The sequence below is a fragment of the Scyliorhinus torazame genome, chromosome 15 (assembly GCF_047496885.1).
Source record: "Scyliorhinus torazame isolate Kashiwa2021f chromosome 15, sScyTor2.1, whole genome shotgun sequence".
Classification (NCBI taxonomy): domain Eukaryota; kingdom Metazoa; phylum Chordata; class Chondrichthyes; order Carcharhiniformes; family Scyliorhinidae; genus Scyliorhinus; species Scyliorhinus torazame.
This window is the reverse complement of record NC_092721.1, coordinates 196,974,473-196,989,584: the sequence shown is the minus strand read 5'-3', so window position 1 is coordinate 196,989,584 and position 15,112 is coordinate 196,974,473. Positions and strand designations below refer to the sequence as shown.

The 15,112-nt window shown below is 46.9% G+C and overlaps 1 protein-coding gene across 2 annotated transcripts in view; it reads left to right on the top strand.

Annotated features, from left to right (window-relative positions):
• The window catches only part of pnpla4 (patatin-like phospholipase domain containing 4), a 65,694-nt gene that overhangs the window by 32,444 nt on the left and 18,138 nt on the right, over positions 1 to 15,112 (top strand). For both annotated transcript variants that reach the window (XM_072477370.1, XM_072477369.1), the window contains exon 5: positions 9,578 to 9,643. In XM_072477370.1, coding sequence (XP_072333471.1) covers positions 9,578 to 9,643 — 66 coding nt within the window. The remainder of the gene's footprint in view (positions 1 to 9,577; positions 9,644 to 15,112) is intronic.

The following is a 15,112-nucleotide window of genomic DNA, read 5'->3' as shown; positions in this document are numbered from 1 at the left end:
AGCTCCCTGCAAAACAGATATACCGCTTTGGATACTGTTGAGGGGGATGACTCACCAGGGGAAGGCAGCAGCAGCCAGGTTCATGGCACCGTGGCTGGCTCTGCTGCGCAGCTGGGCAGGAAGAAGAATGGCAGGGCTATAGTGATAGGGGACTCAATTGTAAGGGGAATAGACAGGCGGTTCTGCGGACGCAATAGAGACTCCAGGATGGTATGTCGCCTCCCTGGTGCAAGGGTCAAGGATGTCTCAGAGCGGCTGCAGGACTTTCTGGGGGAGGGTGGGTGAACAGCCAGCTGTCGTGGTGCACATAGGCACCAACGATATAGGTAAAAAACGGGACGAGGTCCTACAAGCTGAATTCAGGGAGTTGGAGTTAAACTAAAAAGTAGGACCTCAAAGGTAGTAATCTCAGGATTGCTACCAGTGCCACGGGATAGTAAGAGTAGGAATGTCAGGATAGATAGGATGAATGTGTGGCTCGAGAGATGGTGCAAGAGGGAGGGATTAAAATTCCTGGGGCATTGGAACCGGTTCTGGGGGAGGTGGGACCAGTACAAACCGGACGGTCTGCACCTGGACAGGACTGGAACCGATGTCCTGGGGGGGTGCTTGCTAGAGCTGTTGGGGAGAGTTTAAAAGGGGGATGGGAACCGATGCAGGAAGTTGGAAGGTAGTAAAACAGGGACAGAAACAAAAGGCAGTAAGGGGGAAAGTGTAAGGCAGAGAAGCCATAGTCAAAAATCAAAAAGGGCGACAGTACAAGGTACAGTGACTGAGGGGAGCTCAGTGAATAGGACCAGGAATACTAAAAGGAATAAAACGGGAAGTGAAAACATTAATGGTAAGCGACGCGGCTGGTTGTTACATGAAGATATGGGTTCAACGACTAGGAAAATTAGGAGAAAGGTTAAGAGGAAATACAACTTAGGAGAGGTTACTGATCGAGGTATTAAGATTCAGAACAGAAGTAAAAAAGCCAACATAAGTGTACTTTACCTGAATGCTCGTAGCATTCGGAATAAGGTAAATGAGTTGATGGCGCAAATCATCGTGAATGACTATGATTTAGTAGCCATGACTGAAACATGGTTAAAGGATGGTCACGACTGGGAGTTAAATATCCGAGGGTATCAAACTATTCGGAAGGACAGAGTGGATGGTAAGGGAGGTGGTGTAGCTCTGTTATTTAAGGATGACACCTGGGCAACAGTAAGGGATGACATCGGTGCTATGGAGAATAAAGTTGAATCCATTTGGGTGGAAATCAGGAATAGTAAGGTGAAAAAGTCATTGATAGGAGTAGTCTATAGGCCACCAAATAGTAACATTATGGTGGGGCAGGCAATAAACAAAGAAATAACTGATGCATGTAGAAATGGTACAGCAGTTATCATGAGGGATTTTAATCTACATGTCGATTGGTTTAACCAGGTCGGTCAAGGCAGCCTTGAGGAGGAGTTTATAGAATGTATCCGCGATAGTTTCCTAGAACAGTATGTAAAGGAACCTACGAGGGAACAAGCGGTCCTAGATCTGATCCTGTGTAATGAGACAGGATCGATTCAGGATCTCATAGTTAGGGATCCTCTTGGAAGGAGCGATCACAATATGGTGGAATTTAAAATACAGATGGAGGGTGAGAAGGTAATGTCAAGCACTCGTGTTTTGTGCTTAAACAAAGAAGATTACAATGGGATGAGAGAAGAACTAGCTAAGGGAGACTGGGAGCAAAGACTTTATGGTGAAACAGTTGAGGAACAGTGGAGAACCTTCCAAGCGATTTTTCACAGTGCTCAGCAAAGGTTTATACCAACAAAAAGGAAGGACGGTAGAAAGAGGGAAAATCGACCGTGGATATCTAAGGAAATAAGGGAGAGTATCAAATTGAAGGAAAAAACATACAAAGTAGCAAAGATTAGTGGGAGACTAGAGGACTGGGAAATCTTTAGGGGGCACCAGAAAGCTTAAAAAAAGCTATAAAGAAGAGTAAGATAGATTATGAGAGTAAACTTGCTCAGAATATAAAAACAGATAGTAAAAGTTTCTACAAATATATAACAAAAAAGAGTGGCTAAGGTAAATATTGGTCCTATAGAGGATGAGAAGGGAGATTTAATAATGGGAGATGAGGAAATGGCTGAGGAACTGAACAAGTTTTTTGGGTCGGTCTTCACAGTGGAAGACACAAATAACATGCCAGTGACTGATGGAAATGAGGCTATGACAGGTGAGGACCTTGAGAGGATTGTTATTACCAAGGAGGTAGTGATGGGCAAGCTAATGGGGCTAAAGGTAGACAAGTCTCCTGGCCCTGATGGAATGCATCCCAGAGTGCTAAAAAGATGGCTAGGGAAATTGCAAATGCACTGGTGATAATTTTCCAAAATTCACTAGACTCTGGGTGGTCCCGGCGGATTGGAAATTAGCAAACGTGACACCACTGTTTAAAAAAGGAGGTAGGCAGAAAGCGGGTAATTATCGGCCAGTGAGCTTAACTTCGGTAGTAGGTAAGGTGCTGGAATCTATCATCAAGGAAGAAATAGCGAGGCATCTGGATGTAAATTGTCCCATTGGGCAGACGCAGCATGGGTTCATAAAGGGCAGGTCATGCCTAACTAATTTAGTGGAATTGTTTGAGGACATTACCAGTGCGGTAGATAACGGGGAGCCAATGGATGTGGTATATCTGGATTTCCAGAAAGCCTTTGACAAGGAGCCACACAAAAGGTTGCTGCATAAGATAAAGGTGCATGGCATTAAGGGTAAAGTAGTAGCATGGATAGAGGATTGGTTAATTAATAGAAAGCAAAGTGTGGGGATTAATGGGTGTTTCTCTGGTTGGCAATCAGTAGATAGTGGTGTCCCTCAGGGATCAGTGTTGGGCCCACAATTGTTCACAATTTACATAGATGATTTGGAGTTGGGGACCAAGGGCAATGTGTCCAAGTTTGCAGATGACACTAAGATAAGTGGTAAAGCAAAAAGTGTAGAGGATACTGGAAGTCAGCAGAGGGATTTGGATAGGCTAAGTGAATGGGCTAGGGTCTGGCAGATGGAATATAATGTTGACAAATGTGAGGTTATCCATTTTGGTAGGAATAATAGCAAAAAGGATTATTATTTAAATGATAAAATATTAAAACATGCTGCTGGGCAGAGAGACCTGGGTGTGCTAGTGCATGAGTCGCAAAAAGTTGGTTTACAGGTGCAACAGGTGATTAAGAAGGCAAATGGAATTTTGTCCTTCATTGCTAGAGGGATGGAGTTTAAGACTAGGGAGGTTCTGCTGCAATTGTATAAGGTGTTAGTGAGGCCACACCTGGAGTATTGTGTTCAGTTTTGGTCTCCATACTTGAGAAAGAACGTACTGGCACTGGAGGGTGTGCAGAGGAGATTCACTAGGTTAATCCCAGAGCTGAAGGGGTTGGATTACGAGGAGAGGTTGAGTAGACTGGGACTGTACGCGATGGAATTTAGGAGGATGAGGGGGGATCTTATAGAAACATATAACATTATGAAGGGAATAGATAGGATAGATGCGGGCAGGTTGTTTCCAGTGGCGGGTGAAAGCAGAACTAGGGGGCATAGCCTCAAAATAAGGGGAAGTAGATTTAGGACTGAGTGTAGGAAGAACTTCTTCACCCAAAGGGTTGTGAATCTATGGAATTCCTTGCCCAGTGAAGCAGTAGAGGCTCCTTCATTAAATGTTTTTAAGATAAAGATAGATAGTTTTTTGAAGAATAAAGGGATTAAGGGTTATGGTGTTCGGGCCGGAAAGTGGAGCTGAGTCCACAAAAGATCAGCCATGATCTCATTGAATGGTGGAGCAGGCTCGAGGGGCCAGATGGCCTACTCCTGCTTCTAGTTCTTATGTTCTTATGTAAGTGCTCAGCTGGAAATTGACAGCACTTAACTCTCTTTGAACTTTTTGATGGACTTTAGGATCAACTCCCTGAAGGGGTTTCCTCCCTTGGCCCACTACGATATCCACCACATCAAGGCTACGCTGGGAAATACCAGTAGTAAATCCTGACCACTTGATTCCCGACCCAGAGGACCGGAGAATCACGTGGGCCTGGAGAATATGGTGCTTGACCCGCTAGGTTCGTGGGCGCAAACCCTGATCCTGCCATCAGTGGGGTGTCAGAGCTGCAAACAATCCTGTTTTTACCCTGGATATCCGATTCTTTGTCGCATCAGAAACCTCGCTACCAGTGGCAGGCAGGGAAAATTTCCCCCATTATCTCCCCTTGACAAAGCCATGTTGACTATCCTTGATGAATCCTTGCCTCTTCAAGTGGAGATTAATCCTGCCCTTCAGAATTTTTTCCAATAATTTCCCTACCACTGATGTTAGACTCCTGGCCTGCAATTACCTGATTTTCGCCGAATCCCCTTCTTGAATAACGGTACCACATTAGTTGTCCTCTGGCACCTCTCCTGTGGCCAGAGAGGATTTGAGCCGCTGCAATCTCCCCTCAGCTTTTGTTTCATTCAAAAAAGTGCAATGCCTGGACATGTTCTTTTTGTCTGCAGAGGACAGGTCACTGAATATGAATATATGTGGCTACTAGCAAATGTAAGTGCACTTTGTGAGCCCAACTGATAATCTTAAATTGGTTGTTAGTGTAATTTCAGTACCATTTGAAATTTGGCATTGTTGCTTGCACATGTCCTGATGAGTGCAAAACGAAAAACTTCAACAGCATGGCCGGGATTCTCCCCTACCCGGCGGGGCGGGGGGTCTCGGCGGGATGGAGTGGCGGGAACCACTCCGGCGTCGGGCCGCCCCAAAGTTGCTGATTTCTCCGCACCTTTAGGGGCCAAGCCCTCACCTTGAGGAGCTAGGCCCACGCGGAGTGGTTGGCGCGCCGTCGGGAAAGGCCTTTGGCAGAAGTCCGCGCATGCGTGTGAGCGTCAGCGGCTGCTGATGTCATCCCCGCGCATGCGCAGAGGGAGTTCACTTCCGCATCGGCCATCGCGGAGGCTATGGCCGAGGCGGAAGGAAAAGAGTGCCCCCACGGCACAGGCCCGCCCGCGGATCGGTGGGCCCCGATTGCGGGCCAGGCCACCGTGGGGGCCCCCCCCGGGGCCAGATCGCCCCGCGCCCCCCCAGGACCTCGGAGCCCGCCCGCGCTGCCAGTGCCGCCGGTAATTTAGGTGGTTTGATTCACGCCGGCGGGACTGGCATGATAGCAGCGGGACTTCGGCCCATTGTGGGCCGGAAAATCGCCGAGGGGGGGCTCGCCGACCAGCGCGGTGCGATTCCCGACCCCGCTGAATTTTCGTGCCGCCAAATTCGGTGGCCGGCGGGGGCGGGATTCACGCCGCCCCCCGTCGATTCTCCGACCCGGCCGGGGGGGGGGGGGGGTCGGAGAATCCTGCCCCTTGTCTTTTTTCAGCTCTGCCTGACCAAATGATTTATTGAGTTTAATGTTATTGCTTTCGGTGGAGTAGGGGATGCATGCCGGAGGAGCGCTTGGCTAGGGGAGCAGAGGCATACCGCATATCCAGGATTTTCCTGCTGCTGGTAGATGGGAGGAGAGAGGTTGTTGGGAAAAATAATGGGTCACGACTTTTAAAGAGGAGGAGGAAAAATGGCAGACATGAAGGTCATGACAATGATGATGATCAGGACCGACACAAGAAATTTTACAATAAAGCTGATGCTGATCCTATCGTAGCTTATTGTCCAATGTATTGGTGCTTTATTATTGCAATATATTGTGATTTATTGCCATTGATTTTCCCTTAATCCCAACAATTCTTATAAATGTCATATTTTGTTCTCTCAAACTCTTTTAATTTGGATTTACTTGTGACATTGTAGATTAGATCTTGAGAATACAGCATGTAAACTGTTCGCAATTTTTTTTTTTCACCCATTGAAATAGCCAGGCTATAGAAATCCAGGTATTAATAAATGTTACCAATAAAAATTCTTGGCCTACAATTTTTTAAAGTGAAAATATTCCTCTCCTTTTACCACCTCTTTCTGCAGTCACTACTTACAGGGATATGATTTTTTACATTTATTCATTCACGGCATGTAGGCTTCGCTGACTAGGCCAGAATTTTATTACCCATCTCTCATTTCCCTTGAGAAGGTGGTGATGAGCTGCCTTCTTGAACTGCTGCAGTCCATGGGGTGTAGGTACACCCTCAGTGCTGTTAGGGAGGGAGTTCCATGGATTTTGACCCAGCGACAGTGAAGGAACGGCGATATATTTCCAAGTCAGGATGATGAGTGAATTGGAGGTGGTGTTCCCCTGTATCTGCAGCTCTTTCCTTCTACATGGTAGTGGTCATAGGTTTGGAAGGTGCTGTCTAAGGAACCTTGGCGAGTCACTGCAGTGCATCTTGTAGATCGTACTCACGGTTGCCACTATGCGTCGGTGGTGGAGGGTTTGAATGTTTGTGTATGTGGTGCCAGTCAAGCAAGCTGCTTTGCCCTGGATGGTGTCAAGCCTCTTGAGTGTTTTTGGAGCAGCACGCACCCAGGCAAATGGGGAATATTCCATCACACTCCTGACTTGTGCCTTGTAGATCATGAACAGGCTTTGAGGAGTTAGGAGATGAGTTGCTCACCACAGGATTCCGAGCCTCCTATCTGCTGTTGTAGCCAGAGTATTTATATGGATAGGTCCAGTTCAGTTTCTGGTCAATGGTAACTTCCAGGATGTTGATAGGGGGGCGGGATTCAGCAATGGCAATGCCATTGAATGTCAAGAGTGATGGTTAGATTCTCTCTTGTTGGAGATGGTTATTGCCTGGCACTTGTGTGGCCCGATTGTTAGCTATCATTTGTCAGCCTAAGCCTGGATATTGTCCATGCTTGAATGCATTTGGACATGGAGTGTTTCATTATCTGAATAATTGCGAATGGTGCTGAACATTGCGGATTCATCAGTGGACATCCCCATTTCTGACCCTATGATGAAGAAAGGTCATTGATGAAACAGCGAAAGATGGTTCGGTCTAGGACACTATCCTGAGGAACTCCTGTAGCCATTAAATCCCCATGGACTACAAGGGTTGACCGACAATGACTTCAACCAGCTTCCTTTGTGCTAAATATAACTCCAAACAGTGGGGAGTTTTCCTCTAATTCCTTTTGACACTATTTTTGTTAGGGATCCTTGATGCCACACTCAATCAAATGCTGCCCTGTTGACAAGGGCAGTCACTCTCAACTCACTCTTAAGTTCAGCTCTTTTGTCCATATCTTCACCAAGGCCGTAATGAGGTCAGGAACTGGCAGAACCCAAACAGTGTCAGGGAGCAGATTATTGCAACGCACGTGCCGCTTGATAGCACTGTTGATGATCTCTTGCAAAACTTTACCAATAATCGAGAGCAGACTGATGGGACGTTAATTGGCTGGCTTGGGTTTGTCCTGGTTTTTGTGTGCAAGGGATATTTAGGAAATTTTCCATATTGCTGGGTAGATGCCAGTGTTACGGCTGTGCTGCTTGGGAACAGATTCCATGGTGGACAGATCTTATTGAAATACTCCGATGTGACCTTTTTAATAGACATTAAATCCCATTGGGCCCAGGTTTGAGCTTATGAGATTTGGCAGGAGAAGCTACATAGAGGAGCTGGTTTAGCACAGTGGGCTAAACAGCTGGCTTGTAAAGCAGAACAAGGCCAGCAGTGCGGGTTCAATTCCCGTACCGGCCTCGCCGAACAGGCACTGGAATGTGGCGACTAGGGGCTTTTCACAGTAACTTCATTTGAAGCCTACTTGTGACAATAAGCGATTTCCATTTCATTTCATACTGAGAGTGCCAACTCTGTAACAATTTCCCCCGGTTACCTCGCGCCACTTGATGAAAAACAATTGCATGGCTTGGTGCTGGAGAGCCGTGGCAACCTGTGGAACCCGTGGGATGGTTATCATTGCTGTCCAGCCATTGTGAAAACCGTCCAGTTGCGGAAAAGAGAGACAGGCAGTCGAGGAGACGTAGCCCTCCTTGGTCCTATGCATCCGAGACCTGTGGATGACCTGTTTTAGGCTACATCATCCATTAGCAGGACTACGTAGGATTAGCCTGTACTCCAAAATTGGAGCGGAATCTCTGGGAACCAAAGATTATTCTCCAGGACAATCCAAGAGATAAAACGTATCATTGGGGCATGAAAAAAAATGTTGCCTTTCACGAGATCATGACGTCAAGTGTAGTCACTGGGCAGCACAGTAGCACAGTTGCTTAACAGCTCCAGGGTCCCAGGTTCGATTCCTGGCTTGTGTCACTGTCTGTGCGGAGTCTGCACATTCTCCCCGTGTCTGCGTGGGATTCCTCCGGGTGCTCCGGTTTCTTCCCACATTTTAAAGATGTGCAGGTTAGGTGGATTGGACATGCTAAATTGCCCTTAGTGTCCAAAAAAGTTTAGATGGGGTTACGGTGTTGCTCTTTTTAATGGAATACTATCCCACGAGGGTCACCATTAATGTTGCCAATCGGCACCGGAGTAATGTTGCCAATTAATAATGATTCGCTTTAGAGTCGCCAGGTATTGAATGATACCACCACAAGGCTTTACCGGATATCGATCAAAGGACCACACAACCAGTTAGTCAGTTCAAGTTCAAAGATGATTTATTTACACACAAGGATTAGTTCGACATGCAACACAAAACACTACAAGTTAAACTAAACCTAACAACTACAATAACCTATACTTAACTTCAGGGCAACCAGCTCTATGCAGATGGACAAGGCCATTGTCCGGATCTTGCGTGGCTGGGTGGAAGATGTGGCTCTGTTTCTGCTGGGCTCATCTGTCTGGTAGTGATCGTCGGTCTTGAACTTGTCTGTCTGGTCGTTATGCTGCACTTGAGTTGGCATAGGCCTGATCCAAGAGAGCCGAGCACACGGCTGTGTCTCTTCTTATCCCTCTGGGATTTTGTGCTCTTTGGGGCGGTCCTTAACTTGGACCCAATAATTCGAAATGCTTCGATCGCTGCCTTCGATTTTGGCCAATAAAGGAGGGGGTGTCTTGATGGCTGGGCGTGTCCTTCGCGGTCATTGACCGTGGCTGTTTGGGCTCCCTGAGTAAAGGGAGTAGCGCTGATTAATCTATATCTGTATCGGTTACCTGAGTACAGTTCTTTTGTTCAGGGGTAATGGGCCATTAGAATGCAAATGAGCGGGGGTTTCGAGCGCGTCTAGCTATCTGGGTTGCAAATACACACAAACTCTGAATCTGTCTGAGTCCTGGGTTGGCCATAATTCCCACGGTCCTTTGCAGGTGGCCATCTGAGATGGCTACAACTGGTACAGGGTTGAGGTGTGGGTGGGGTGCTCTTTCCAAGGGCCAGTGCAGATGTGATGGGCCGAATGGTCTCCTCCTGCACTGTAAATTCCATGATCTATGATTCTATGATCTATGTTTGCAACGTCAGAATCGCGGCAGCTAATTTGAACACAGCCAGCTCCCACAAAGGGGTAAGCACAAACTGGCGGTTCTTTGTAAATACCATGCAGGGATTTACGTTAAGTCACCTATAAACAGAAAAATGTTATCTTTGTAGATTTATCTTTGAAAGCTGACACTTTCTATTTCTTATCAGGTTCTTCTCGCCAGTAGCTTTGTGCCATTTTATGCTGGGATCAAGCCAGTGGAGTATAGAGGAGAAGTGAGTACAAATTGGCTCCTCTACAATAGCAACGATTTGTTGTGTGCATTTTCTGTAGTTTAATTTAGAAGTATAACCTGTAAACGACACATTCATTACTATTCTTTTTAAACATGTCTTCACACACTTTGTTTTCTCTTTGGGGAATAGTGGGGGAAATGGTGGAAGGATTCCCAAGCTGATTATCAGCTTGCTGAACCGTGTTATGAACGCTCCTTCCATGGCCAACAGTTCCTGGCGTTGGACTTGAACCAGGTGCTTCTGGTCCAGAGATCGAGATGCTACTGCTGTGCCACAGGACGTGAGAACTTGAATTAACCTTTGCCTACGGCAAAACCAACAGCAGCACTATATAATTGGACACTTGAGGGCAGAAGTGCAGCAAGTTAGAACAAGAGTTGAATAAATTGAGGCAAGAAGCAGGAGGAGGTCTTGCCAAGGCTGCCAAAATATGAAACAGGGAAGCTCTCCTAAGAATGGCTTTGTTTGTTGGAAGGCTGAAGTTAGAGACTGAAATCATTCTGTGCAATTTATTAATAACAAAAGTATTCCTCCTTCTGAGGGGATTCCACAATCTGCTAGTTTGATGATGTGGAGATGCCGTCGTTGGACTGGGGCGAGCACAGTAAGAAGTCTTAAAACACCAGGTTAAAATCCAACAGGTTTGTTTCGAATCACTAGCTTTCGGAGCACAGCTCCTTCCTCAGCTATTTTGATGGCGGTCTTCAGCTGCTTACTCTTATCGCTCAGCATAATTTGCAGTGCATCCCACTTGATTCTGTGTAATCAGAGAAATCCACCAGACCTTTTCCTCCACATTCCCATCTCCATTGATCACATAGAGTTGTGGAATAGTGCAGCACAGAAGAGGCCAGTCAACATATCGAGTCTGTGCTGGCTCTTTCAAAGGGCAACCTACTTAGCCCCACTCCCCTACTCTTTCCCCACCCTGCCTCACAGCACCAGGGACCTGGGTTCAATTCCGACCTTGGGTGACTGTCTGTATGGAGTTTGCACATTCTCCCTGTGTCTGCGTGGGTTTTCTCCGGGTGCTCCGGTTTCCTCCCATAGACCAAAGATGTGCAGGTTAGGTGGATTGGCCATGGTCAACTGCTCCTTAATGTCCAAAAGGTGAGGAGAGGTAAAGCCAATAGGGCTGGGTATGGGCCTAGGTAGGGTGCTCTTTCGAAGGGGCGGTGTATACTTGATGGGCTGAATGACTTCCTTCTGCACTGTAGGAATTCTATGACTCATTTCTTCAGTATTTTTTTCTCCTTCAAATATTTATCCAATTCCATTTTGAAGGCTACCATTGAATCGAGATGTGACCGGCTTTCCGGATTTTTCAGCTGTTGACCTGAGCTTACCTTGAAGTCGTGCATAAAAGTACCTGCTGTTAATGACTTATTCCTCTCTCTTTGTTTCCCCGTCCGCGTTAGGTTGCTGGCCTCATACTGTGCACTGCTAGCAGCAGTATGGCTGAGATTAGAAGTAACCTGGGGATAAAACACAGGTTCCCATTGCATTGATGCTGCAGAGCACTCGGCCACCTGCCACCGTCCTCTCCGGAAATGCTTGACTTTCGATGAGATTTGAATCTTAAGGTTGTCCATTACATTGCCCAGATGCCTGTTCCTGTGTTCGTGCAGAATGTGGCAGGAGTTTTGGGGCAGCATAACAGTCAAGCCCACTCACACGCACTTACATCACCCACAGTGATGTAAGACAGGGAGCTCCAATAGCTTGACTCAGTGACAGTGAAGGAACGGTGATATAGTTCCAAATCAGGATGATGTGTGGTTTGGAGGGGCCGTCCAGGTGGTGGTGTTCCCAGGTATCTACTGCCCTTGTGTTTCTAGTGTTGACTTCTTTAATTCTATGTGAACCACAAGCTATTTCTTATATTGACCAAATGACCACACAACCAGTATATTAGTTCAAAGACAGTTTATTAATAAACACAAGACTTATCTCTATATGCGACGATTCACACGGCTACGCACTAAACTATACCTAATAACTAAGATGACCTTTCCTTAACTTCGGGGTGACCGGATCTGTGCGGGAGATAAGGCCTTTATCTGTGTTCACATGGGTTGGTTGGAAGACATCAGGTTTATCTCAGCTGGGCTCATCCTTCAGGTAGCGATCACGGGCCCTTGAACTTGGCTGGTTGATATGCTGCAGTTGGTCGCACAGAGGCCAGCCCAAAAGAGGCCGATCTTTCAGTTTGCAGTTCTTCTTATTCCCCTGGGTTTTCGCACCCTTTGGGGCGGTCTTAACTCCAGATCCAATGGATTGATAGGGTTTTGATCACCCTCATTGATCCTAGCCAATTAGGGGGGGGATACCTCGATGGCTGGGCGGGTGCTAGCTGTCATTGTCCCAGGCACGTATGCCTTTCAAAATAAGGGGAAGTGGCGCCGGTTAGTCTGCTACTGTTGCCGTTCCTTGATTCGAGTTCTATTGTCCTGGGGAAATGGTGATTGATCTTTAATAGGTGCAAGTTTCTGTCAGGTCTGGCATCTTTGCACAATACACAGAGGCTGTGTAGTTGTCTGTGCCCCAAGTTGACCACAATTCCCATGGTCCTTTGCAGGTGGTCATTTTAGATGACTGCACTAGGTGATAGAGGTTGTGGGCTTGGGAGGTGCTATTGAATGAACCTTGCTGAGTTGCCGCAGTGCATCTTGTAGATAAAGAACAAAGAAAAGTACAGCACAGGAACAGGCCCTTCGGCCCTCCAAGCCTGTGCCGACCATGCTGCCCATCTAAACTAAAATCTTCTACACTTCCTGGGTCCGTATCCCTCTATTCCCATCCTATTCATGTATTTGTCAAGATGCCCCTTAAATGTCACTATCGTCCCTGCTTCCACCACCTCCTCCGGCAGCAAGTTCCAGGCACCCACTACCCTCTGTGTAAAAAAAACTTGCCTCGTACATCTACTCTAAACCTTGCCCCTCGCACCTTAATGAAATGAAATGAAATTTGCTTATTGTCACAAGTAGGCTTCAAATGAAGTAACTGTGAAAAGCCCCTAGTCGCCACATTCCGGCGCCTGTTCGGGGAGGCTGGTACGGGAATTGAACCTTGCTGCCGGCTGCCTTGGTCTGCTTTCAAATCGCTGGCTTTGAAAGCAGACCAAGGCAAAACCTATGCCCCCTAGTAATTGCTCCCTCTATCCTGGGAAAAAGCCTCTAACTATCCACTATTGTAGATGGTACTCACGGCTGTCACTGTGAGTTGGTGGTGCAGGGTTGAATGTTAAAGGTAGTTGATGGGGTGCCAATCATGCGGCTGCTTTGTCCTGGATGATGTTGAGCTTCTTTGGCTTTACTGGAGCTCCACACATCCTGGAAATTCCATCACACTCCTTTTTTTTAAATTTAGAGTAGCCAATTATTTTTCTTTTCCAATTAAGGGGCAATTTAGCATGGCCAATCTACCTAACCTGCACATCTTTGGGTTGTGGGGATGAAACCCACGCACACACGGGGAGAATGTGCAAACTCCACACGGACAGTGACCCAGGGCTGGGTTTCGAACCCGGGTCCTCAGCGCCGCAGTTCCAGTGCTGACCACTGCGCCACACGCCGCCCATTCCATCACACTACTGACCTGTGCCTTGACGATGGTGGACAGGAGTCAGGAGGTGAGTTGCTCGCTGTAGAATTTCCAGCCTCTGACCTGCTCTTGTAGCCACAGCATTTATATGGCTCGTCCAAATCAGTTTCTGATCAATGGTAATCCCCAGGATGGGGATCGCCACTCTGCTACTTTGTAGCTTTGCACAATTCAGGATTGAACTCACCCTTGAGTTGACATTGGGCGTTTGTCACTGTACTTATTTTACGAAGAACCTTGAATGCAAAAGATAAAAGAGGCTTTTATCCTAGAATCTAGATTTGATTCAAACCCCTTTATCTGAAGTGAATGGACTTTTTTTGATCCAGAGCAGTATTAGGAGGGGAGCGATGGGATAATGGTAATGTGACTAGAATTGTAATCCAGAGGCCCAGGCTCATGTTCTGGGTCAAGGGTTCAAATCCCACCACAGCAGCTGATGGAATTTAAATTCAATTAATAATCTAGAATTAATGAAATGAAAATGAAAATCGCTTATTGTCACAAGTAGGCTTCAAATGAAGTTACTGTGAAACGCCCCTAGTCGCCACATTCCGGCGCCTGTTCGGGGAGGCTGGTACGGGAATTGAACCGTGCTGCTGGCCTGCCTTGGTCTGCTTTAAAAGCCAGCGATTTAGCCCAGTGTGCTAAACCAGCTCCTAAAAAGCTAGTGGTGATCATTAAACCATTGTTGTAAAAATCCATCCAGTTCGCTGGAATCATACAATCCCTACAGTGCAGAAGGAAGCCATTCGGCCCATCGAGTCTGCACCGATCCTTCAAATGAGCACTCTACCCCTGTCCACCCCACTCTATCTCTGTGAACCCGTAACCTAACCTACACATCCCTAGACACTAAGGGGCAATTTAGGGGCCAATTTAGGCATGGCCTATCCACTAAACCTGCACATCTTTGGACTGAGAGAGGAAACCGGAGCACCCGGAGGAAACCCACGCAGACACGGGGAGATCGTACAAACCCCACACAGACAGTGACCCAAGGCCAGAATTGAACCCAGGGCCCTGGTGCTGTGAGACAGCAGTGCTAACCACTGTGCCACCGTGCCACCTAATGTCCTTTAGGGAAGGAAATTTGTCATCCTTACTTGGTTTTGCCTACATGTGACTCCAGACCCAAAGCAATGTGGTTGACTCATAACTACACTTTGGATTGGTATGAAAAGCCACTCATTCAAGGGTAATTGGGATGGGTAACAAATGTTGGCCTCGCCAGCGACACCCACATCCCATGGGCAAATTTTAAAAAATGTAACAAACTTCAAGCCCATTATGATGGTCAATGGATTACTCTGCTTTTTGAAACATAAAAATACTTTCTCGTGTTGGGAACCATAGAATCGTACAGAACAGGAGGAAGCGTTTCAATGCCTCATGTCGTCAGAAGGCTGCATGTTCGGATCTAGCTGAGCTCACAGAGGTTTGTGGCAGTCGTGGCTCTGCTGATAACTCTCTCGCCTCTGAGTTACAAGGTTCTGGGTTCAAACTCCACTGCACGACTGAGCTGACAGTCCACTGCAGTACTGAGGGAGTGCTGCACTGTCGGAGGTACCATCTTTTTAATGAGATGTTAAATCAAGACACCTACTGACTTCTCACTTGACGTAAAAATTCACAAGGCATAGTTTCAAAAAAGAAAATTGGCTCCCTTGCCAATTTTTATCACTCTATCAACCTCACAAAATCAGATTATCTGGTCATTATCACATTGCTTTTTGTGGGAGCTTGCTGTGTGCAAATTGGCTGCCGCGTTTCCTATGTTCATTGACAGCTGTAAAATGTTTTGATCCATCTGGGGCAGGATTCTCCGTCCTCCCAACCGTG